The sequence below is a fragment of the Armigeres subalbatus genome, unplaced genomic scaffold (assembly GCF_024139115.2).
Source record: "Armigeres subalbatus isolate Guangzhou_Male unplaced genomic scaffold, GZ_Asu_2 Contig1141, whole genome shotgun sequence".
In the NCBI taxonomy this organism is placed as follows: domain Eukaryota; kingdom Metazoa; phylum Arthropoda; class Insecta; order Diptera; family Culicidae; genus Armigeres; species Armigeres subalbatus.
Genome location: NW_026941893.1, coordinates 121,725 through 147,946, shown reverse-complemented (window position 1 = coordinate 147,946; position 26,222 = coordinate 121,725). Strand labels below are relative to the sequence as shown.

Below are 26,222 nucleotides of genomic sequence, written 5' to 3'. Positions count from 1 at the left end.
AAAGCGAGCCAAGATCCAGCTAGAAAGTGGAGTTATTGAATATAAAGTTTTCGAAAACTTTTGCATTATATGATACCTTTGTATTTTCTGGGTAACATTTTTCTCCATTCGACCAGTACAAAAATGTCATTAGATTCAAATATTGTCCATGAAGTGAATATGTGTTGAACTTGATACCATGTTAAAAAAACACAATAATAAAGTATAAAAAAAAAATCCATGAAGTGAAAAACTACCCGCCTACCGGTTCCAATCGGTTCAAATACGGTCCAGGAAGTATGAAACTTTTGGGGTTTTTTAAAATGCGTGTTTTTCTATAAGAATATCGTCTGTGTCTTCTTCCGTTGTCGAGTTATATCAATTTATTTGAAAAAAAAACATGATTTTAGTAAAATTGGTTGAGATAAAAAAATAACATATCCCCAATTTTTTGACACAATAAAGAATATTTATTTCTCTTTCAGATGCCGTGTGAATATATTTTTTTGGTCTGCCCTAACCGGAGATATCAACTTATGAAAAAAATGCAATTTTGACAGAAAAACGATTATAACTTTTTATCGGAAAAGATATTGAGCATATTTACCCATCAAAAGTTGCATTTTTTTGAACTCTAAAAGTCACCTGAAGACGACTTTTTCGAAAAATCTGAAATAAAAAAAGTAGATAAAAAATACTGTTTTTTTGAGGTACACCCTAATCCAATTAGGTAAAATTGGTCTAAATCAACCAACCCAAGAGCTACAGAAAAAGTTTTTTTAGAAAAATTGATTGGAATAAGCTACGCTACAACTTTGTAGAACATAACATGTCAATATTCTGAGAAATAAAAAAAATATTTTCTATTTTTTTTTTATATGATTGGCCACCCTATTTTTTGGTAGAACCATAATGATGTCCTTACCAGCCCGGTCAAAATCGTTTACTCATTAATGGGTACTTTTTGTCTGCTATCTCTTTCTCTCTGCTGAAAAATTCACCCATTTTGGGAGAATAAGTGGATTTACTCATTTAAATGAGTAGATCCACTTATTCTCTCAAAATGGGTAAATTTTTCAGCAGAGGGAAAGAGATAGCAAAGAAAAAGTACCCATTAATGAGTAAACGTGTTTCTCAGTGAGGGTTCTTATACACTCAGAAATAAAATAAATCGCTAAAGGGTTTGAAACTAAGCTTTTAAGTCATTTTTGACTTTTATACATTGCATAGTATAAAAAGTATACTATCCAACATTATTGTTTATACTAAGCCGATATTACGCGGAAATATTATAGTTAGCATTTTGCCACTTGTGAAATTTTTGTTTGTTCCATTTACTTGACTAGTCCAGTCGTGTTGAAATGTTGTCCAGAACTTGCGATTTTTGCGAAAAAAGTGACGTGCATGCAAATAGGTTTGTGAACAATTTGTATTGGGAGCCAAGGCATCTGAGCTGACCAAGGACGGAAATCTTCGTTTTACTATCAGTTGCATCGATGCTCAGTAGGCAGCTTCGTCATAGATTCGTGTTTGTTTTGATCAGACGCTCGGCGATGCAGGCACGAACATCTCGCAGCATGCTGTCAAACTTCCTTACCAAATTTACCGCCCGATCTTCAATAGCCGATTGATAATCGAGCGCAAAAAATGAATATCTACCGGGGCTGAAATGAATATTTTGAATTGTGGTTAATTTGCGCCGATAAATGATGATTATTTTAGTTTATATACTAAACAAATGCATATATTTTAGGAATCTGACTTCAAAATGTTGAATCCATGCACCACAGTATGAAATGATATTCATATTTTGAGATTTCAAATTGAATATCAATGTGCCAAGCTGAAGATTCATTTTGACACCGCACAAAACAACGCTGACACCGAGAGTCGACGCTTGCTGCTGTTCGTGCGCATGCCGTCCTATACATTCGCACATTCAAATTCGGGAAGGACTAGCAACTTGATTGCGTGTTCAATGTCAGCTATTTGAGTGTAGTTGAACTGACTTTTTCTGTCCCTGGAGCTGACACTGCGGCCACTGGAATAAGGAGGAACTGCCATATCCGGCTTCATCCCAACAAGGCGAGAAATTGAGCGACGGCGTCAAAATTCAATTGAATACCTTTGGAAGCCCAAATCGGTTCCATTATTCTGGGGTCGATGCCGGCGGAGTTGTAAGTAGTTTTGAAAATTGAAAATTTGGTTAACGAAAACTTTTTACTGACTCACTAAAACCGATATATGCTTAGAATATCCCTGATAATTTGATCCATATGCACTACAACCGTATACTGAATAGAAAAATATTTTCAGACTGCCGCGCAGAACCGATTTGGAGCACAAAATCGAAATTTTTTTTTTTTTTTTTTTTTTTTTTTTAACTAATTTTATTTGCTAATTATCTAATACATGCATTTATCTCTTAGACTAGGTGTTCCGTGTTTTCTTAACACTATCATCCTTATTTGCTATGTTACGCTTTTAGATATTATTAATACATTTCAATTGCCTCTGGCAGTTACGATATTTCCTCTGGTTGAATTAAACCATGTAGGAATTACAATGTTTTCTACTTAAACTAAACTTAACCTAATTTATACTAAGGGTACAAGGAGCTAATCGTTGCAATAGAAGATTGCAACGATTTTTTTCTAAAATTGGAAATTATTTTGTTGGACATTTGTTGCAATGTCTCAATATTAGAAATTCTATGAAGTTCATTGGTACTATACCACGGAGGTAACTTCAGAATCATTTTCAAAATTTTATTTTGAATCCTCTGAAGTGCCTTCTTTCTGGTATTGCAGCAACTAGTCCATATTGGCACAGCATACAACATGGCTGGTCTAAAAATTTGTTTGTAAATCAAAAGTTTGTTCTTAAGACAAAGTTTTGATTTTCTGTTTATAAGTGGATATAGACACTTAATATATTTGTTACATTTGGCTTGAAGGCCTTCAATGTGATTTTTAAAAGTTAATTTTTGATCTAGCAGAAGTCCTAAATATTTAGCTTCGCTAGACCAATTAATTGGAACCCCATTCATAGTGACAATATGTCTGCTAGAAGGTTTCAAATAAGAAGCTCTCGGCTTATGTGGGAAAATTATAAGCTGAGTTTTGGAAGCATTCGGGAAATTTTCCATTTTGCAAGTAAGTGGAGAAAATATCCAAACTTTTTGCAATCTACTACAAATGACACGAAGGCTTCGCCCTTTGGCTGAGAGACCTGTGTCATCTGCAAACAAAGATTTTTGACACCCTGGTGGTAAATCAGGTAAGTCAGAAGTAAAATGTTATACAATATGGGCCCCAGTATGCTGCCTTGGGGACACCAGCCCTTACAGGTAATCTATCAGATTTAGAATTCTGATAGTTTACCTGCAGTGAGCGATCTGATAAATAATTTTGGATCAGTTTAATAATGTACAGAGGAAAATTAAAATTCATCAATTTTACAATCAAACCTTCATGCCAAACACTATCAAATGCTTTCTCTATATCAAGAAGAGCAACTCCAGTCGAATATCCTTCAGATTTGTTGAGCCGAATTAAGTTCGTAACTCTTAATAACTGATGAGTGGTTGAATGCCCATGGCGAAAACCAAATTGCTCATCAGCAAAAATAGAATTGTCATTAATATGAACCATCATTCTATTTAAAATAATCTTTTCAAACAGTTTGCTTATTGAAGAAAGCAAACTGATTGGGCGATAACTAGAAGCCTCAGCTGGATTTTTGTCCGGCTTCAAAATTGGAACAACTTTGGCGTTTTTCCATTTATCTGGGAAGTATGCCAATTGAAAACATTTGTTAAATAAATTAACCAAAAAGGATAAAGAGCTCTCAGGAAGTTTTTTGATAAGTATGTAGAAAATACCATCATCACCCGGGGCTTTCATATTTTTAAATTTTCTAGTAATAGATCTCACTTCATCCAAATTAGTTCCCAACGAAGGGTCGAAAACATTCTCTTGATTGAGAATGTCTTCGAAGCTCCGTGTAACCTGATCCTCAATTGGACTAGTGAGACCTAGACTAAAATTATGGGCACTCTCGAACTGCTGAGCAAGTTTTTGAGCCTTTTCGCCATTTGTTAATAAAATTTTATTTCCCTCTTTAAGCGCTGGAATTGGCTTTTGAGGTTTTTTTTAAGAATTTTCGTTAATTTCCAAAAGGGTTTCGAACTGGGATCCAACTTCGAGACATTATTCTCAAAGTTGGTATTTCTCAGAATAGCGAAACGTTTTTTAATTTCATTTTGCAAATCTCGCCAAATAACTTTCAACGCGGGATCGCGAGTTCTTTGGTATTGCCTTCTTCTCACATTTTTAAGACGGATCAGTAGCTGAAGATCGTCGTCAATAATAATGGAGTTGAATTTAACTTCACATTTCGGAATTGCAATGCCTCTGGCTTCGACAATTAAATTTGTCAAAGATACGAGAGCATTATCAATATCACTTTTGGTATCGAGAGGAATATCAACATCAAAATTCCTATCGATATACGTTTTATATAAATCCCAATCAGCTCTATGATAATTAAAAGTAGAGCTGATTGGATTATAAATGGCTTCTTGTGAGATTTCAAATGTCACAGGAAGGTGATCAGAGTCAAAGTCAGCATGAGTTACCAATTGGCCACACAGCTGACTTGAATCCGTTAAAACTAAATCAATTGTAGAAGGATTTCGACTGGAAGAAAAACAAGTTGGTCCATTGGGATATTGAATAGTATAATATCCCGCAGAACAATCTTCAAATAAAATTTTACCATTGGAATTGCTTTGAGCATTATTCCATGAACGGTGTTTGGCATTGAAGTCACCAATTACGAAGAATTTAGATTTGTTGCGAGTCAGAATTTGAAGATCAGCTTTCAACAAATTCTTTTGCTGCCCATTGCATTGAAAAGGCAAGTAAGCTGCAATGAAGGAAAATTTTCCAAAATTTGTTTCAACAGAAACTCCCAAGGTTTCAAAAACTTTGGTTTTGAATGAAGAAAATAATTTATGTTTGATACGTCTATTGATGACAATGGCGACCCCACCACAGGCGCTGTCAAGACGATCATTTCTGTAGATAAAATAATTTGGATCTCTTTTAATGGAGAGTCCTGGTTTTAAATAGGTTTCTGTTATAATGGCAATATGCACATTATGAACTGTTAGGAAGTTGAATAATTCATCTTCCTTACCCTTTAGAGAGCGGGCATTCCAATTTAGAACTTTCACACAATTATTTGGATCCATTGAAACGGAGTCCGATAACAATTTTTTGTGTACTTTATACCAACCTGAACAGCTTCTGGAATGGTATTTGCTTTTGAACATTGCATCAATCATGTGATGCAATTGTTCAGTTAAAAATCAAAATCGGAAGCAGTCATGCTACCTGAATCGGCAACATGACCATTATTTTCCGTTGGGACATGGGTATAAACCTCATTTTGAGAAGAGAAATTTTGTCTACCAGCAGCGATGTTTGCATACGTAGGTACATTCGAAAATTGGAATTTACTGGAAGTGCTTGCTACCCGTTGACGAGCAGCAAAATTTGTTTGTGAATTGTGGTGGGTATGAATTGCTCGACCGGTAACTGGTTTCGAAATTTGAGCGTTTGAAAAATTTCTACCCGTCGAATCTGGGATCCGATTGGAATTTCCGTCATCAATTTTGCACGGGAATTCAAAACTTTTTGCGTGAAGGGCATTCCCAGAAATTGGATTTATGATTACCCCACAATTTGCACACTTAAATTTATTGGAATCTTCTCTCACAGGACAAGCGTCCTTGGCGTGAGAGGTTCCACCACAAATCATGCATTTAGCATCCATGTGGCAATGTTTGGTTCCGTGACCCCACTTTTGGCACTTACGGCACTGAGTGGGATTTTGAAATTTCCCCAGGCCTGCGGAAATGTTCCCATGTAACACGGACATGGGACATAATACAGGCCTTTTCCAAACTTTTCATATTATTTAGTTCACTTTGTTAAAATGAACTAAATAAAATTCTTGAGAAATGCCCTTTGGGAAGTACCAGAGTGGGATTTCTTTTTCATCTTAATTACTTGGACTGGTGAAAATCCAAGTAATTCAGAAATTTCAATTTTAATCTCATCCAGTGATTTGTCATCACTGGGCAGACCTTTCAAGACGACTTTGAACAATCGCTCAGTTTTGTCGTCGTATGTGAAGAATTTATGGCGCTTCTCAGTTAAATACTGGAGAAGACGTTTGCGATCGTCAAAGGATCCCGGCTAAACGCGGCAGGCACCCTTCCAAGCAATCTGAAATAGAACCTTGATCCCCCGAAGGTTACTCAAGATTTCATTCCGAAAGCCAGAAAACTCGGCAACAGATACCACAATTGGCGGAATCCGTTGTTTCTTCGCATGAATCGAATCACCTGGGCTAGAGGTAGATTCGATTTCCTCAAATTCGTTATTAATCAAATCGAACTGATTGCTCAGTTCGATGGGAGAAGAAATAATGTCAACGTTAGATTTAGAAGGAATATCTGAATTCTCCAGCTTCCTTCTATTTTTTCCGCGCTTGGGCAGGACGGTCTTGAAACCTTGTTTCTTTGAAGGAAGTGGAGAATTCAGAGACTCCCCCTTCCTCTTGTTTTTATTAATACTCATTGCTGAGCGTGGAGACGTGACCTTCTTAGAGGTTTTTTCCCAGAACGGTGTCCCTGCAGGATTACCACCGCTTGTCGGAATTTTACTTCCGCAAACGGGTCCAACGTAAAACGAAGGCACGGGTCCTTGCAAAGATCGTAACGGGATCAGTGGGTAGAAATAGCGCTAAGAAGCACCGTTGAAATTAAAATAGCTTCGGGTAGTATTAAAAACTTCCTTCCGCAAAGAGAAAGAACCGCACAGCACGAAAGCACGATGCGGTCTGACAAAATCGAAATGAATATAACTTTCTGACCGCGTTCCATCCACGGTTCCAGCCGATGAACTCCGCCAGGATAATGGATTTTCTGAACTAACTCTCGCTCAACCGAAAACGGATCGTACAACAGAATCCGATTATTACCCCAGAGAAGCGTAAAATGTGGTAAAACTTTGCAGCGCTCGATGAACGACAAAGACACATGCGGCGGCAAGTTGACCGATTGTTAAAATACTTCATTCACCAACTGTTTCTGTTCCGGTATGTTACTGCCTTGTCTGTACTACTTCGTCAATCGCTGCAACCCGAAGTTCCATTGAAAGACAGCTCAGCACACGATCAGAAGACCAGTTGCACGTGCCTACTTCGAGCTAATCGAATAAAATATGGGCTCCGGATGGTTCCCCGAGCAATCACACCCCATTAATGTATCTTATTGCATGGTTTTCATAAAAATAATAAATTCAATTCGTAAAAACTATTCTTCATTTGAATTTTCATTTTTCCAATAAGAAAAAATCTAAAAACAAGAGAACATAACCTAGAAACCAGAAACAAATCGAAAGTAAACAAAGCAATAACAAACCTCATTTATACTAACGAAAGATTTTCTTAAATTTATACTATCCCAGTATTTTTGGTTCGAATACGAGTTTGGGGTCAACCAGGTGAATAGTCATTTAGAATGACTTTAAAACTATTTAGTATAAATATATTTCTGAGTGTATCAGGGTTCACTCACTTCGACAGTGGATGGGAGAGACTAGCGCGGGGGTGAAAAATTCATTTTCAGTGCAAAACATAAACAAACTCGGTGGCTGCCCCATATAAAAATCCAAGATGGCTGAATCATGTAATTGGCATACTGCTACACCTGTTTGTATTCACCTTGGTCCTTACTATTCCGAACAATTTTGTAGAACAACATTTTGTTCTAAAAAATATAGTTTTGGCGTAAAATTCATCTTTCCGCATAAATCTGTATCCTGGACCATAGTGCAATCGTTTAAAATACGAGCCAGGAAGCCACTACCATAGAATGCTATAACTTTTGAAACCATGAAGTTTGATACGTCGTATGATGGGGTTTATTTATTTATTTATTCATTTATTTATTTATTTATTTATTTATTTATTTATTTATTTATTTATTTATTTATTTATTTATTTATTTATTTATTTTTTTATTTATTTATTTATTTATTAATTTATTTATTTATTTATTTATTTATTTATTTATTTATTTATTTATTTATTTATTTATTTATTTATTTATTTTTTTATTTATTTATTTATTTATTAATTTATTTATTTATTTATTTATTTATTTATTTATTTATTTATTTATTTATTTATTTATTTATTTATTTATTTATTTATTTATTTATTTATTTATTTATTTATTTATTTATTTATTTATTTATTTATTTATTTATTTATTTATTTATTTATTTATTTATTTATTTATTTATTTATTTATTTATTTATTTATTTATTTATTTATTTATTTATTTATTTATTTATTTATTTATTTATTTATTTATTTATTTATTTATTTATTTATTTATTTATTTATTTATTTCACATGCAGCATAAGATTATACATCTTCTAACCCTACAAAGTTGCAATGGAGGGCGTCATAGTAACATTAATTTACATTGAAAACTTGTTATACACTTACAAAAAAAGGTATACTTTGCATTGATTTTTGAACAAACTAATTGAATCGATTTCCTTGAGGAAATTAGGTATGGAATTCCAGATGTTGACACCTCTTACGAAAAATGAGTTTGCGTATTGAGTAGTGAGATGCGCGGGAACTAAATAGTTTCTAATTTTACTGCTGCGAAGTTTAGAATGTAAATATGGTGGTTGTTTTGTTAAAACTGTTTTGTGTAACAAAATACAAATTCGTGCTCAGTAAAAACTAATAGAAGAGTATCCTAATAACGTGTGTTGTAGGTGCGAAACGTGATCTTGGAATTTAAGACGATATACGAAACGAACGCAAGAGTTTAGAGCTACTCTCAATCTCTGTTGAGTTCGAGAGGTAGTACTAAAGAGCAAAAAATCACACGAGATAAAATATGGTAAAATGAATGTCTTAAAAAGTTTAATTTTTAATTCTGTACTTAGCAAATTAGCTTTTAAATGAAGGGATCCCAGGCAGGGGCGTAGCCAGGATTTCGAGAAGGGGGGCTAACATTTTTGGTCTTCTAAATCGTAGTTTTATAAAAACACATGAATATTAACACATGAAACAAAATCCAAACCAAATCGAAACAATAATGATTTAAAAATGCGTGATTTATTGCTCACCAGATATTTTTAAATAAAGTGAGAAAAATAATAACGAACATAGTATTCAGAAAGAATATAAAATCGGCTGTAACAATTATTTTAAAAATCCTGCATTCTTTCATAAGTTTAAGAAAACTAGAACCATACATCTGAATTTCTAAACAAATCCTCTCTGAAATAATATTTATTATAAAATAGGCAGAAAAATCAATATGCAAGCTCTCTCCAGGAATTCCTTCGACAATTGCTCCTGGCATTCTATCCGAAATTCTATCAGGGATTCTTCAGGAATGCCTCCAGCAACTTCGTCGGCAGTGTCTACAGGAATTCCACAATAAATTTTTCCGAGAATTGATCCGAAAATTCCACCATTATTTACTCCAAGAAAATCTTCACGAACTTTCACGAGTTCTGCAGAATTCCCTGCAATAATTCAAATAATTTCGTGCGTTTTCCCATATTTTTTAGGAATAAGAATATTCCGTGGAAATTCCGCAGAATTGCCAGTAAACATTCTTGAGAATTTCACGAAAAATCTTCGAATTTCTTGTGTAAATTCCATAAAATTTTCCGTGAATTGTTTCGAATTTTCTTGGGAAAATTTCAAAGAATTTCTCCAGGAATTCCACCGGAAATTTATACACAAATTATACCGACAATGAAATCATCAATGGAATTTTCGGAGGAATTCCTGAGAATTATTCCGGTAGCTCGATCGGCAGTTCCTCTGAAAATTCTTCCGGGAATTTCGGCAGATTTGGAATTTATTTAGGCTTCTTCAGAAGTTTATATAGATTTTCCAGCAGAAGCTCCTCCGAGAATTTCTCTGCGAGCTCCTCAGGGAATTCTCCGAAAGGTCCTCTGATGATGATGATGGTCCAGCTACAAACCCCAACAAAGGTTTCATCTAGACGAGATTTGTCTATAAGATAAATTATCTTGTTTCCGAGAATGCTTCTTTGAAAATTCTCCCGGGAGTTTCTTCAGAAATTCTTCCAGAAAATTCCTTCGATAGTTCCTCCGGGAATTCCACCAGCAATTCATCCGGGAGTTTCTCCGTTAATTCTAAGTTCCACCAGAAGCTATTCTGGGAAATTATTCAGGCTTTTTCAGGAAACTATTTAGGCTTTCTGCAGAAATTAAGCTGGAAATTCCTCCCGAAGTTCTTCCGATAGTTTTTCTGGGAGCTCATCCGGGAGGTCCTCTAGGAATTCTTCTAGGAGTTCCTCCTGAAATTCCTCCGGGAGTTCTTACGGGAGATGTTACGTAAGCTCATCCGGCAGTTACCATATTTCTCGCACACAAGCTCTGCACATTGAGACACAATACGGATATCTTCTCAGCTACGAATGCAGATCTCAAGACTATACCTGGTAAACAAATATTCGTAAGGGCGTCTAATCAAGAGAAAAAATGTTCTTAAAACAATGCAAAGTATTGAAGCTAACTACAAACGACAACATATTGAAAAGAAAACAAAAATAAATCTTTTTTGACGCAAATAATAACTCAAAAGTGCCTAACAGTCTTCTGATAATTTACATAGAAATATGGAACGATTTAATGTAGCTCAAGTTCCAATTATCAATTGAAGTAGCCATCCAGTAGTATACATCTTCAGCAGCAGCCCCAGTCAGCAACAACAACAGCAACAGCGTCGTAGCAGCCACGAATCCGATGATAACTTTTCGTTTGCTTATTTTCCAAAATTGTCCTTTGAACCGGTTCATGGTAAAACCGTCTACCGGTTCCAAACGGTTCAAATACGGTCCAGGAAGTACAAAACTACCATAGATGGTGTTCTATTGAAATCATGAAGTTTGATGGGTCGCATGGTGGTATTCGCCTATTTCCGTAAAGTGACCCCGTAAAAGGTTCCGGCGGAACGTCCGGATTCCGAAATACAGGCCATATTTCGGAAAGATCAAATTCCTGATCAAATTTGGTATAGTTTGTGCGTCGTTTATCTTCAAAATATCTAAAATAATCATTTCCGAAGTATGCGTTCTGGCATATGGCCAAAAGGTAACACCCATTTTAAAGACACATAAGAGAGGTTAAAATTGCACTTTAGAGAGATAGATTCAGTTATTTCCATCAATTGACATTTATTTGCATTCAATTGAATGCATTGCAGAAGTTTTTGAAGAAAAAAAAAACGATTATGCCTTTTTTTCCAAGAAGAGGCCCTTGAAGAAAATGGAGAAAAAAACTCATCTTAATAACTTCGTAACGCAATGGCCGATCTGGCCAATTTTCAATAGCGTATTAGGAAGGATTCCGTGTCCCACTTTTTTTTACACACACATACAGACATCATCTCAATTCGTCGAGTTTGGTTTTGGAGTGATCCTGAGCCTTTACGTATACTTAGTATTTATACGAGAAAGGCAAAAAGTGAACCGATCTGAAGAATTGGCTTGATGTTGTTTTTACATGGGGCGAATGTTAGGCCAAACTTGAAAAACCGCAACTTTTAGATTTTATTTTAAGTTTTAAAAATAATTAGGAGCCCCATAAAATATGGGTTATTCAGGAAAGTTGTCCTTAAATAAATTCAAATGGTTGGCGGGAAAGGTCAATTCATTCAACTGGAATGCAAAAAAATGGCGTGTCAGATTACTGCTCCTTAAATTCATAATAAGCACCCATATCAAACACAATCGAAAACAATTCAGTGATTTTTTCTGCAGTGAGCATGCACGATAGTTATAAAAAACGACACTGCTTGAGTACTTTATTGGCTTATTGGCTTTCAACAGTTATCAACTACAAGGTTTCCATTCGCAGTTGCATTCGTAAATCATGATGGTGAAACGATTGTCATAAAAGTGACCAGAGAAGTCGAGAATATTTCTAGACCCGATAATTTCGTTGATTGAATTGGGAATCGAACCCAGCCACCTTCGGTATGGCCTTGCTTTGTGTTTGTGAATCTCACCGCTATGCTATAAAAGATTCCATGAACGGGAAAGTTCTTCAATACTGTGTACTTAAGTACTATCACATGAACTTGAAGTTTTGTTCAATCAAAGGTAATTGCCTATTTCCGGGGATTAAACCACCCGACTTGGACGTTAATTTACAATGTTATGAAAACTCATATGTGAATATGTACGTTATGTGGAAGATATTGATTTGAAAAATGTATTGGAGGTAACCACTTTCCCTTCGATGGGACTCGAACCCATGACCCTACAGTACGCTAGACTGGTGCTTTAACCAACTAAGCTACGAAGGACCTCCGTCGGCCTTCCGTCGACATTGTAAATTGAAGTTTTGGTCAAACACTTGATGTTCTATGTCTTCTTCTTATTGGCATTACATCCCCCACTGAGATATTGCCGAACCGCAGCTCTCAGGATACTCTCATGCCCAGGTAAGTCGAGAACGGGATCGAGAATCGAACCCAGTCATCTTCAGCATGGTCTGCTTTGTAGCCGCTCGGCTAAGGAAGGCCGTCATGGTCTAGGTATATAAACTAAATCATTCAGTAATCCACAGTATCGAATCAAACCGCGCTTTCTAATCCACGATGGGACTATTATACACTATTTCGCTGACATTAACGTTAGCGTTAGCAGGTGGTTTCAACATCATTGTGATAAAAGTGAGATTTCTCAATAACTAAAATTTTCATTTCAGCGAATACAATTAGTGTCGGTAATAACTTTGTTCGAGATGTTAACGGAGAGCCACACAAGATTAACCCAAATCGCTACAGCGTAATTGATGCGCACTTGGAGCCAAGATTTACTGCCGAAGCGGATATCTTCTTTCGGCTGTACACTAGAAAGAATCCTGAAAGGGATCAGCTTTTAAAACCAAACGAAACAAATTCGATTTTAAGCTCGAATTTCAATCCTGCACACCCAATAAGATTTCTAATTCACGGATGGAATCAGAATGGCGAGTCAGACACAATTATCAAAATAAGAGACAGTTATCTATCGGTTGGTGAATTCAATGTGATTACCGTCGATTGGGGCCTGGGAGCAAAAACAATTAACTACATCACTGCGCGCAACCTAGTCGGACCTGTAGGCAACGTGACATCGCGACTAATAAACACGTTGCTGCAGTCGACTGACATTCTTCGAAAGCAGATCTACGTTATTGGACATAGCTTAGGTGCTCACATCGCCGGCGTCGTCGGAAAACACCAACACGGTCAACTCAATACCATTGTTGGACTAGACCCAGCCGGTCCACTGTTCTCAGTTGGCAATTCAGATATTCTAATGAGAGTCGATGCTCAATACGTGGAAACCTTGTGCACCAATGCCGGTCTGTTGGGGTTCTACAAACCCTTGGGAGACGGGAGATTTCTACCCCAATGGGGGACACTCGCAACCTGGTTGCGGTGTAGATCTGATCGGTTGGTGTGCTCATGCTCGGTCGTGGATTTATTTTGCCGAATCGGTGACTAATAGTTTAGGCTTCCAAGCGACGAAGTGTGTCTCGTTTGAAGCCCTAATGGCAGGGAAATGTGATTCGGGTCGATCTGCAATCATCCGAATGGGTGGGGAACCGTCTAACCATGGGCAGCAGCTGGAAGGTATTTTTCTGGTTCAAACCAACTCTCAGGCACCGTTCGGGAAGGGGTGATGCTGCTTTTTTTATTTTCTATGATTTTTTTTATGATTCTGAAAAGGTTTTGAAATTAATAAAGAATGTTCAATATCATTCAACAATATTTTGAGATTTTGAATTATTTCCATGCTTTTTATATTACAGTAGCCGTTCGATAACTGCAAAATGTACTTTTCAGTTAACGAATGCCGTGCGATAACTGCAACGCATTATAGACCTCAAACTGTCGTCAATCGACGTCAGATGCAATAAAAGTGCATGTAAATGTGCATGTAAATGTGCAGCGCAATGCAGCTGTCATTGTGTTTGGCATCAGTTTGAAGTTTAGCGGTCCGATAACTGCAAAACTGTTGCAACTGTTGCATCAACAATTTGACGCCACAACACATGGTTCGAGGCCGCATCTCTCCATCCTCGAATGCGCCCCACGCTCGCCAAGTCGTTTTGCACCTGTTCTGCCCACCTCGTTGGCTGCGTTCCCCGCCGTCTCGTATCTGCCGGATCGGAAGCCAACACCATCTTTACAGGGTTGCTGTCCGGCATTCTTGCAACATGCCTTGCCCATCGTACCCTTCCGACTTTAGCTACCTTCTGGATACTGGGTTCGCCGAAGAGCTGGACGAGCTCGCGGTTCATTCTTCGCCGCCACACATCGTCTTCTTGTACACCACCAAATATGGTCCTAAGCACCCGTCTCTCGAATACTCCGAGTACTTGCAAGTCCTCCTCGAGCATTGTCTATGTTTCATGTCCGTAGAGGACAACTGGTCTTATAAGCATCTTGTACATGACACATTTTGTGCGGTGGCGAATCTTTTTCGACCGCAGTTTCTTCTGGAGCCCGTAGTAGGCCCGACTTCCACAGATGATGCGCCTTCGTATTTCACGACTAACATTGTTATCAGCCGTTAGCAAGGATCCAAGATAGACGAATTCCTTGACCACCTCGAAGGTATCCCCGTCTATCGTAACACTGCTTCCCATGCGGGCCCTGCCACGCTCGGTTCCGCCCACAAGCATGTACTTTGTCTTTGACGCATTCACCACCAGCCCAACTTTTGTTGCTTCACGTTTCAGGCGGGTATACAGCCCAAGTAACAATCTCAATGCTTCGAAGATTTATGCTAGTTTTATAGAGGTTTTATTACGGCATGTAGAAATGCTTAAAGTTTTATTTTGGTTTTATTCAGTTGTCATTTAATTAGATCCGCAAGAGTACTTGAGAACTACGTTTTGAATTCCAATATAAAACCACAGCTATTTAGGTTTTATAATGCTCCTGTGTTCCTCCTCAGAACTAAAAAATGGAACTGACATAAAGCCAGCAGTTAAGTTATATGTTGGTTTTGATCAAGACTTATAAAAGCTGCCAAGCTTCATAGAGTCCTGTATAAAACCCACGTATAACCTTTACTCCTGAAGAAGACCTGCATAGGAATACGAAGCTTGAAACTACCCAAGTAACAATTAAGGTTGTATCAGAGTTTTATAGCGTTCTTCAAAACCTAATCTCAAAACCTTACATGCAGTCCTCGCAGTTTCCACAACCTCCTGCAGATTTCTATAAAACCATGTTACAGCCAGTTGGCCCAGTTTTATTGCAATCATTAAAACCTAATATGCGTTCCAGTTCAGAACCAACGGTTTTATAATATACTTCAAGTCTCACATAAGACATGCAACACTATATAACCATGACACAACCACTTCATGACTATGATACAACGACAAATAAGCCGATAATGAAAGAGTTGTCAACTCCTAGGTTGATTATTTGTTTATTGTTTGTACTCGAAAAAATATGCTTTTCTTCCTGCAATACATGGATTACATGTCAACAACAATAATTAAAAAATTATTATCAGCCAGTTCAATAAAAGTTCATATCTGGTTTTGAGTGTTCTATGCATGTTTGAAGGCATGCCAGGGATGTTTCATGGTGAAACCATGATAAATAATCAGTATTGTAACAATGCGCTTCGTTAATTTGTTATTATTTAGAATTTTTCAAGTTTAATTAATTGCCTTAGTTAATTACTTAAAAAATAATTTCAATGAATAACCACTTTGGTTGATCAAATAATCAAAGCATTGTTCCTAAAACTTATTAGGATGTCTAATTTTACCGTTTCAAAGGTGAAATAGAAATTTGCATGATATTTCGATTATGAAATTCATTATTTTTTTCATATCGGCGACATTTTTTCGAATAAAACTTTGATTGCAAAAAAAATGCCTCTATATAACCAGCACTCCTGAACTGGCCCTATCTGGGCATTTCAAACACCTAGAGGTCACCTGTCATAAGACAGGGGGGGTATGAAAATATGTATTTAATCCATACATGCTTTGCCAATTTAACACGAGTAAAACACTTTTATGGTACAAAATATACCATTTAACAATATTGCCACTATATGCTTTTCAATTGAAATACTTATTTTTAAAATTACTTGCATTCGATGCCGAGGGCAGAAAAAGTTTGTTTATGATTTTTTATATCTGTCTACTTTGTCATGTTGTCATTATATATAAAACTACCAAGCTTTAGGTTTGACCAAGATAAAACTTGCTAGTCGTAACATGGTCTTGAAAAAGGCCAAGATAAAACCTCTAGGTGTTAAGAAAATTATTTTGAGCTTTTTAGTGGAATGTTTTCACCTGTCATAAGACGAGTTTATACAATCCCTTTGAATTCCACCAATTAATTGTATCTTGACAGATACGTATTTCGACCTCAACAGTAAGGCCGTCTTCAGTGTCTCGTACTTGACTCGACTTGAAGAAAATGATCGCAGCTTACACTATTTATACTATGCGTAGGTATAATAATTTATCTAGGTACTTATCTTACTACGGTGCTTATTTCTACTCGCTTGATGCGCTTAATGCTTAGGTATAAACTTGAAGAGCCAGGAGCTTCCATTTCCTTGATCTTTATTCAACAACCGCGTTTGTACCTGTCGGTAGATTTCCAAGCTCTCAGCAACATCAAGTTTCCACGGAGAAGAGACATTTCTTAAAATTTTAATGTTTGATGTCGTAATTGAATGATTTTCCTGATATACATGTTCAGCTACCTTAGACCTAAACTCATAATTTAATCCCTTATCAGTTTCCCTCTTAGCCTCTTAGCTCTTCAAGTTTATACCTAAGCATTAAGCGCATCAAGCGAGTAGAAATAAGCACCGTAGTAAGATAAGTACCTAGATAAATTATTATACCTACGCATAGTATAAATAGTGTAAGCTGCGATCATTTTCTTCAAGTCGAGTCAAGTACGAGACACTGAAGACGGCCTTACTGTTGAGGTCGAAATACGTATCTGTCAAGATACAATTAATTGGTGGAATTCAAAGGGATTGTATAAACTCGTCTTATGACAGGTGAAAACATTCCACTAAAAAGCTCAAAATAATTTTCTTAACACCTAGAGGTTTTATCTTGGCCTTTTTCAAGACCATGTTACGACTAGCAAGTTTTATCTTGGTCAAACCTAAAGCTTGGTAGTTTTATATATAATGACAACATGACAAAGTAGACAGATATAAAAAAAATCATAAACAAACTTTTTCTGCCCTCGGCATCGAATGCAAGTAATTTTAAAAATAAGTATTTCAATTGAAAAGCATATAGTGGCAATTGTTAAATGGTATATTTTGTACCATAAAAGTGTTTTACTCGTGTTAAATTGGCAAAGCATGTATGGATTAAATACATATTTTCATACCCCTCATGAGCAAATGCTGTTTGAACAATTTTTTCAACGACTTAAATATAAAAGGGAATTGCTCCTGGATTTCAACTCATGGCTCCGATGTTCATCCCATTGAAAGCAGAGCAATGGAAAGGTATTTAATTTGTGATTTTTTTCAGCAGTAGTTCGCATGTTGACAAAAAGAAGCGAAGAAATTGGTGCCGTATTTCTTTACTTCCCGATAAGATGAATGTATTTTCAGTGAGTGAGATGGAGATCGGAACAGTTCCCCTACATAATTCACGACATAGAAAAAACTGCTAATGTTTTTTTTATTCATTTCCGACTGAATGCGAAATGCAAAAACTTCCGTGGGTCAAACAATTTGTGCTGAAAATTTAGTTTCTATCCATAGTATAGTTCTGCCAGCTTTGCAAATGTTCGGCCGACAATGTCCATGTCCAATAAATTGACTGGATCTGTTGAAAATCGTAACCCGGCTGTTTTTTTTTACAAGGGAGAATGCATTTACACACTAACCCAGTACACGTGCATTGTAGTTGCCAAACTACCACACGGAAGTGTACTGGAGTGTCGGACTCGACCATACCGGTAATACCTACTAAACTCCCTTGGGCTCCACCATCGTTTCCCCCAGGAACTACCTCGCAGTACTACTTCTGGGGGGATGGCAGTACTAAGCGTACTCGCTCATTATCGCTCACACAGGCACTCGTCCCATGCGAGACTGACTTGGGCGCTCGCACACCATTCACTCCATTTGAGTCTTACTTGGATGCTCTCCCGGGCGCTCCGCTGCCATGCCTCGAGGTGTCAGTAGCGGTAACTGCCTGGGCCTACAGATATTACGCTACGACACTCCTGCCTCAGCACGAGCAGATCAATCACGCCACTGCCGAAGCAGACCACACGCTACCCTGCCGAAGCAGGGACACTCCCCATGCACCACATGTGCACAACTGTAGGTGTGTGGGTACAACCCACTGCTACCCTGCCGCCGAAGCAGCTTCTCCAAAGACCGTTCGCTCCATGTGACCCTTTTTCGGGTGCTCACTCTAACACTCCACTGCCATGCCTCGAGGTGTCGATAGGTCACTCGACTCCTACCTCAGCATGTGCAGTCCATACTCAGACTTCTGCTGCGCTTCGAGGTGACAATAGCGGCGACACGCTATGACACTCCTGCCTCAGCACAAACAGATCACTCACTCCCTGCCGACGCAGCTCACGCGCTACCCTACCGAAGTAGGGACACTCCCCAACTCACTCTAACACTCCACTGCCATGCCTCGAGGTGTCGATAGCGGTATGTATGGTCCGATCCACGATACTACGCTACGACACTCCTACCTCAGCATGTGCAGTCCATACTCAGACTTCTGCTGCGCTTCGAGGTGACAATAGCGGTGACGCGCTATGACACTCCTGCCTCAGCACAAACAGATCACTCACTCCCTGCCGACGCAGCTCACGCGCTACCCTACCGAAGTAGGGACACTCCCCATGTCAATTGGCACTCCCTGGGCTTGTGCTTTTGAAGCGGCACACAGTCGCTTTGATAGAGTCTGCTTACGGGCACTTGTGGTTTTTGGGAGGATTTAGCAGAGCCCACTGCTAAATCCCACCACGCCCTAGGCAGTTCTCCCTGACTCGCAGACAGCTGGGGAGGGGTCGTCAAGCCCTTGGACATGGTCCATGCTGTCCCTGCTGTCCCTGCTGCCCCCACCCCGGCTGTTACACCTGGCTCTCCGTATGACACCTTCTAGCACTATATTGAACAACAGGCACGAAAGTCCACCACCTTGTTTTAGTCCCCGGCGCGATTCGAACGAACTGGAGTGTTCGCCCGAAATCTTCACACAGTTTTGCACAACATCCACCGTTGCTTTCATCACTCTGGTAAGCTTCCCAGGGGAGCTGTTCTCGTCCTTAATTTTCCATAGCTCTACGCGGTTTATACTGCTGCGCGTTGGGACCTGGTATTCACGGCATTTTTGATGGATTTGCCGTGCAGTAAAGATCTGGTCCATTGTCGATCGGCCGTCAACGAAGCCGGCTTGATATCTTCCCACGAACTCATTCACTAATGGTGACAGACGACGGAAGATAATCTGGGATATCACTTTGTAGGCGGCGTTAAGGGTGGTGTGCGCTCGAAAGTTCTCACACTCCAGCACATTTGGTAATTTTTTGCCTTACTCGTACACTAAGTTTTTGTGACCCGAAAAGCTGGGTAGACACCTTTACGTGGTGTGTTACGGGGTAAGATCTACCACGGTTACATTGCCAGTTACAGGCAAATCCTGACCCAACGAATACCTTCCTCATTATCGCTTCCGGGCCTCTTGAAATTAGGCTTCCGGGCCTCTTGACAGGAGGCTTCCGGGCCTCTTGAAAGGAGGCTTCCAGGCCTCCTGAAAGGAGGCTTCCAGGCCTCTTGAAAGGAGGTTTCCGGGCCTCTTGAAAGGAGGCTTCCAGGCCTCTTGAAAATAGATTTCGAGCCTCTTGAAAGGAGGCTTCGGGCCTCTTGAAAGGAGGCTTCCAGGCCTATTGAAAAAAAGGCTTCCAGGCCTCTTGAAAGGAGACTTTCAGGCCTCTTGAAAGGAGGCTTCCAGGCCTCTTGAAAGGAGGCTTCCAGGCCTCTTGAAAGGAGGCTTCCAGGTCTCTTGAAAGGAGGCTTCCGGGCCTCTTGAAAGGAGGCTTCCGGGCCTCTTGAAAGGAGGCTTCGGGCCTCTTGAAAGGAGGCTTCCGAGCCTCTTGAAAGGAGGCTTCCGGGCCTCTTGAAAGGAGGCTTCCGGGCCTCTTGAAAGGAGGCTTCCGGGCCTCTTAAAAGGAGGCTTCCGAGCCTCTTGAAAGGAGGCTTACGGGCCTCTTGAAAGGAGGCTTCCGGGCCTCTTGAAAGGAGGCTTCCGGGCCTCTTGAAAGGAGGCTTCCGGGCCTCTTGCACTGTGGCCTTCGTGCCTCGTCAACGGAGGCTTCCGGGCCTCTTGAAAGGAGGCTTCCGGGCCTCTTGAAAGGAGGCTTCCGGGCCTCTTGAAAGGAGGCTTCAGGGCCTCTTGAAAGGAGGCTTCCGGGCCTCTTGAAAGGAGGCTTCCGGGCCTCTTGAAAGGAGGCTTCAGGGCCTCTTGAAAGGAGGCTTCCAGGGCCTCTTGAAAGGAGGCTTCCGGGCCTCTTGAAAGGAGGCTTCCGGGCCTCTTGAAAGGAGGCTGGGGCCTCTTGAAAGGAGGCTTCGGGCCTCTTGAAAGGAGGCTTCCGGGCCTCTTGAAAGGAGGCTTCCGGGCCTCTTGAAAGGAGGCTTCGGGCCTCTTGAAAGGAGGCTTGGGCCTCTTGAAAGGAGGCTTCCGGGCCTCTTGAAAGGAGGCTTCCGGGCCTCTTGAAAGGAGGCTTGGGCCTCTTGAAAGGAGGCTTCCGGGCCTCTTGAAAGGAGGCTTCCGGGCCTCTTGAAGGAGGCTTCCGAGGCCTCTTGAAAGGAGGCTTCCAGGCCTCTTGAAAGGAGGCTTCTGAGCCTCTTGAAAGGAGGCTTCTGAGCCTCTTGAAAGGAGGCTTCTGAGGCCTCATGAAAGGAGGCTTCCAGACCTCTTGAAAGGAGGCTTCTGAGGCCTCTTGAAAGGGAGGCTCTGAGCCTCTTGAAGGAGGCTTGAGGCCTCTTGAAAGAAGGCTTCGAGCCTCTTGAAGAGGCTTCTGAGGCCTCTTGAAAGGAGGCTTGAGCCTCTTGAAAGGAGGCTTCTGAGCCTCTTGAAAGGAGGCTTCCAGGCCTCTTGAAACGAGGCAGGAGCCTCTCGAAATAAGGCTTCCAAGCCTCTCGAAAGGAGGCTTCTGAGCCTCTTGAAAGATGTCTTCTGAGCCTCTTGAAAGGAGGCTTCCGAGCCTCTTGAAAGAAGGCTTCTGAGGCCTCTTGAAGGAGGCTTCTGAGCCTCTTGAAAGGAGGCTGAGCCTCTTGAGAGGAGGCCTGAGCCTCTTGAAAGGAGGCTTCCAGGCCTCTTGAAAGGAGGCTTCTGGGCCTCTTGAAAGGAGGCTGAGCCTCTTGAAAGGAGGCTGGGCCTCTTGAAAGGAGGCTTCTGAGCCTCTTGAAAGGAGGCCTGAGCCTCTTGAAGGAGGCTTCTGGGCCTCTTGAAAGGAGGCTTCTGAGCCTCTTGAAGGAGGCTTCCGAGCCTCTTGAAAGGAGGCTTCCGGGCCTCTTGAAAGGAGGCTTCTGAGCCTCTTGAAAGGGGAGGCTGAGGCCTCTTGAAAGGAGGCCTGGGCCTCTTGAAGGAGGCTCGAGCCTCTTGAAGGAGGCTTCTGAGCCTCTTGAAAGGAGGCTTCCTGAGCCTCTTGAAGGAGGCTTCTGAGGCCTCTTGAAGGAGGCTTGAGCCTCTTGAAAGGAGGCTGAGGCCTCTTGAAAGGAGGCTTCTGAGCCCTCTTGAAAGGAGGCTTCTGAGCCTCTTGAAAGGGAGGCTTCCAGGCCTCTTGAAAGGAGGCTGAGCCTCTTGAAAGGAGGCCTGGGCCTCTTGAAAGAAGGCTGAGCCTCTTGAAGAGGCTTCCGGGCCTCTTGAAGGAGGCAGGCCTCTTGAAAGGAGGCTTCTGAGGCCTCTTGAAAGGAGGCTGAGCCTCTTGAAAGGAGGCTCTGAGCCTCTTGAAAGGAGGCTTCTGAGCCTCTTGAAGGAGGCTTCCGAGCCTCTTGAAGGAGGCCTGAGCCCTCTTGAAAGGAGGCTTCCGGGCCTCTTGAAAGGAGGCTTCCTGGAGCTCTTGAAAGGAGGCTTCTGAGCCTCTTGAAAGGAGGGCTGAGCCTCTTGAAAGGAGGCTCTGAGGCCTCTTGAGAGGAGGCTTGAGGCCTCTTGAAGGAGGCTTGAGCCTCTTGAAAGGAGGCCTGGGCCTCTTGAAGGAGGCTTCTGAGCCTCTTGAAAGGAGGCTGGAGCCTCTTGAAGGAGGCTTCTGAGCCTCTTGAAAGGAGGCCCTGAGCCTCTTGAAAGGAGGCTTCTGGGCCTCTTGAAGGAGGCCTGAGCCTCTTGAAAGGAGGCTTGAGCCTCTTGAAGGAGGCTTCTGAGCCTCTTGAAAGGAGGCCTGAGCCTCTGAAAGGAGGCCTGAGCCTCTGAAAGGAGGCTTCTGAGCCTCTTGAAAGGAGGCCTGAGCCTCTTGAAGGAGGCTTCTGAGCCTCTTGAAGGAGGCTTGAGCCTCTTGAAGGAGGCCTGAGCCTCTTGAAGGAGGCTTCTGAGCCTCTTGAAAGGAGGCCTGAGGCCTCTTGAAAGGAGGCTGAGCCTCTTGAAAGGAGGCCTGAGCCTCTTGAAAGGAGGCTGAGCCTCTTGAAAGGAGGCCTGGGGCCTCTTGAAAGGAGGCTCTGAGCCTCTTGAAAGGAGGCTTCCGGGCCTCTGAAAGGAGGCTTCTGAGCCTCTTGAAAGAAGGCTTGAGCCTCTTGAAAGAGGCCTGAGCCTCTTGAAGGAGGCCTGAGCCTCTTGAAAGGAGGCTTCTGAGCCTCTTGAAGGAGGCTTCCTGGCCTCTTGAAAGGAGGCTTGAGCCTCTTGAAAGGAGGCTGAGCCTCTTGAAAGGAGGCTTCCGAGCCTCTTGAAGGAGGCTTCCTGGCCTCTTGAAAGGAGGCTTCCTGGCCTCTTGAAAGGAGGCTTCCTGGCCTCTTGAAAGGAGGCTTCCTGGCCTCTTGAAAGGAGGCTTCCGGGCCTCTTGAAAGGAGGCTTCCGGGCCTCTTGAAAGGAGGCTTCCGGGCCTCTTGAAAGGAGGCTTCCGGGCCTCTTGAAAGGAGGCTTCCGGGCCTCTTGAAAGGAGGCTTCCGGGCCTCTTGAAAGGAGGCTTCCGGGCCTCTTGAAAGGAGGCTTCCGGGCCTCTTGAAAGGAGGCTTCCCGGCCTCTTGAAAGGAGGCTTCCGGGCCTCTTGAAAGGAGGCTTCCGGGCCTCTTGAAAAGACTAGTGCTTTAACCAACTAAGGACTTCTTTCGGCCTTCACAACCTAGCGGCTACTGAATGAGCTCAAGATTTTCAAATTGGACGCATAGTCAAATCACTCGCAATCCATTTGTCAAGCCAACACTTTCACATGTGTATTTTACACGTTCACATTAGAGGAGCGTGAGTTTTTAGAATGTCTGGCGGCTAAACACATTCTTCATCAGCAACTGTACTGATCAAGTGAGGTTGTGTGAGCTATTTGCCAGTCGATCGTCAAGCTCAGACCCGACCGCACTGAACTGAAAATCTAATAATTTATACTATAACTGCTATATTTTAGTATACCTTTTCCATTGAAAATTGAGCGTACTTTTATAAAATCGAGTCGATACAAAAGTAAAAAAAAAATCCATCATTTTTGAAAAACCAACTTATTTTTAAAAATTATAATTTTTTTGTCCATCATTTCTCCATTATGTTTTTGAGAAAATCGGTTTTTAACTTTTATTTACAATGATTGAACTTTTTTTTCCACAGTCTATATTTTTTTCACATAGCCCCAATGATTACCTAAAACATTGTCGAAGACACCAAAATGATCGGATAAGCCGTTTTCAAGTTAAAATGTTTAAAAGTGTTCAAGATGTTTTAGTCAAAATGGCAAACTAATTATGCATATTATGTTTTTGATCACAAAGATTGTATATGCGAAATTACAGGAAAATAAAAAAAAAATACAAAAATCTCTAAAACAAATCATGATTTCACAGAGAATTTCTCAGTACAATATATTTAATTGTTACCGATACATTCTATCTTATTTTTATTGTTCGCTTATATTTTGTATTGCTCATTCAAAAACTAAAAACCCAACTAAAATCGCCGAGTAGTGATACTGCCTTTCTTGCATTAAGCCAAGACACCAACCTTATATGGTGCTTATATGATTCTATTTTATTCATAATTTTTAAACGCAACTCTCGATCGTTACAAAATTCAATTGTGATCAACTAGGCTTTTCCCTCTGTCGTTTGAAACTTGTTGTGAAAAAATCGGTTTAGGATTACTATACGAAAAGTTGTCTAATATTTTTCTCAGCTTTTGTACACACTCACATACACACATACATACACACGGACATACAGACATTTGCAAAGCTCGTCGAGTTGAGTAGATTGGTATATAAAATCATGGGTCTCCGAGACTTCTATAAAAAATCCGATTTTGGAGTGATATAGTAGGTTCGGTACCGATCACTTTGTTGTACGAGAAAGGAAACAACGTTACGAGGGGGTGGGTGGGTGTTGAAAATAATCAATTTTGTCGTTTTGTAAATTAGGAAGATGTGAAGAGGAAATTTTCGTTTTGCCGTTTCAGTATAGTTTATTTTGATAAGAGAGTATAAATGTCAGAGGTACTTTTAAAATTAAGTTCCCAGTCGACACATAATCGTCCATGATAAACCTCTTCTTAACATTCTACCGTTTTGACTCATATTCCAACCATGACTGGTATTCCGAAATGTCGCTATTAAACGACCTTCCGTCCCATTCGCTTGTAATCTTGATTCAAAAACAATAAAAAAATTCGGATGTTAAATCGTCACTGTTCGGGATATAATTCATGTCCGGAATTTGAGCCAAAACGGTATGTAGCATCATATTAGATCATGTGTTGACTGAGATAAGGACTAGAACACTATTAATATCAGAACATTGCAATGACCATCGTTGACATGATTAGAATCCCTCAGCCCATCGAGAATGGACTCGCGCCACGTGTGTTTAGGAAGTACACACCCTGCGTTCCGGTGTGGATGTTGGATGGCTCTCCGCCCATGGGACGGTTGGGACCGATTGCGCCACAGTTATTCTCCAGAATTTGCTGATGGGACTGGCACGGTACCGACGAGAAACCTGCCGACACGATAGATTCGGCCAAAAATTGGAAGGCACGGGAGTGAGCGCAAGCTCCAGCGATGTCGATTCCACAGCCCGGCTGAATTCGGCCTCCATTAGGATAGAACGAAGCGGTTCCCAACGGTAGATCGAAGCCCAGTAATCCCGCATTGGTGTGAATTGTCTCCACGTATTGCGCATCGCTAGCGTGAATGCGATCCGAACTGTCAGCCGAGAACAGTGGCAGAGCTGGATCCAACCCGAAGATGGTATTCAAACGGCCAAACTGGAAGAAACCTGCATTACCAGCAGCGTGAGCTCCCAGACTATGACCTGCTATGCTAACACTGTGGAATTGGATTCCTGCGCTGGTCCGCAGGAAATTTATGAAGGATGATACAACGGATCCGACCGACATGACACGAGCTCGAGCAAACGGATAGTTTATGGTGATGGCTCCAACTCCCCAGTCAACGGTGATCACGTTAAAATCTCCCCGGCTCAGCCAAGAGGCCGTCAAAAGCTGGTTGACTTCGGAGAAGCCATCATTGTTCCAACCGTGGATGATGAACCGAGTCGGATTGGCCGCATTGAAGTTGGAGTTCGACAGCGACGCAGCATTGTTCAGCTCGATAACCTGCGGCATAGTTGGGTTACTTCTGGTGTACAATCGGAAGATTGTGTCGGAAGCAGCGGTGAAACGTTTTTCTGGTTCTTGTTCCACATCGGGAAGATTGTAAGGGTTAGTGTTGACCAGATGCAAGCGACCGTTGGCATCCGGGACCAGGCTCCACTTGTCAGCAGCTGGTTCGTCCAAAGGTACGGCAGCAACTGTAAGCTCACGTTGTTAAGTCAAAGCTTTGAGTGAATTAGGATGAACAACTTACCAAGTGCCACCAACAGCCCAAAAAGAACCGCGTCTATGATTTTCCTCATGTTGTAGCGTCTGT

The 26,222-nt window shown here is 41.0% G+C and overlaps 1 protein-coding gene and 1 pseudogene across 1 annotated transcript; one reads left to right on the top strand and one right to left on the bottom strand.

Moving 5' to 3' along the window:
• The first annotated feature begins 12,688 nt into the window (after positions 1 to 12,688).
• On the top strand, positions 12,689 to 13,845 carry LOC134202298 (pancreatic triacylglycerol lipase-like; annotated as a pseudogene).
• A 10,902-nt stretch (positions 13,846 to 24,747) lies between these two features.
• Positions 24,748 to 26,208, bottom strand: LOC134202303 (pancreatic triacylglycerol lipase-like). Its single transcript, XM_062677332.1, has 2 exons — positions 26,160 to 26,208; positions 24,748 to 26,103 (listed from the first exon to the last, which is right to left on the bottom strand). Exons 1-2 carry the CDS (start codon positions 26,206 to 26,208, stop codon positions 25,124 to 25,126), a joined length of 1,029 nt encoding a protein of 342 aa, XP_062533316.1. The 3' UTR covers positions 24,748 to 25,123.
• Positions 26,209 to 26,222: the final 14 nt, after the last annotated feature.

Coding starts and splice junctions, on each gene's coding strand:
- LOC134202303 (XM_062677332.1), bottom strand. CDS start 26,208: ATGAGGAAAATCATAGACGCGGTTCTTTTTGGGCTGTTGGTGGCACTT. Junction 26,104..26,159: donor TGGGCTGTTGGTGGCACTTG/GTAAGTTGTTCA, acceptor GTGAGCTTACAG/TTGCTGCCGTACCTTTGGAC.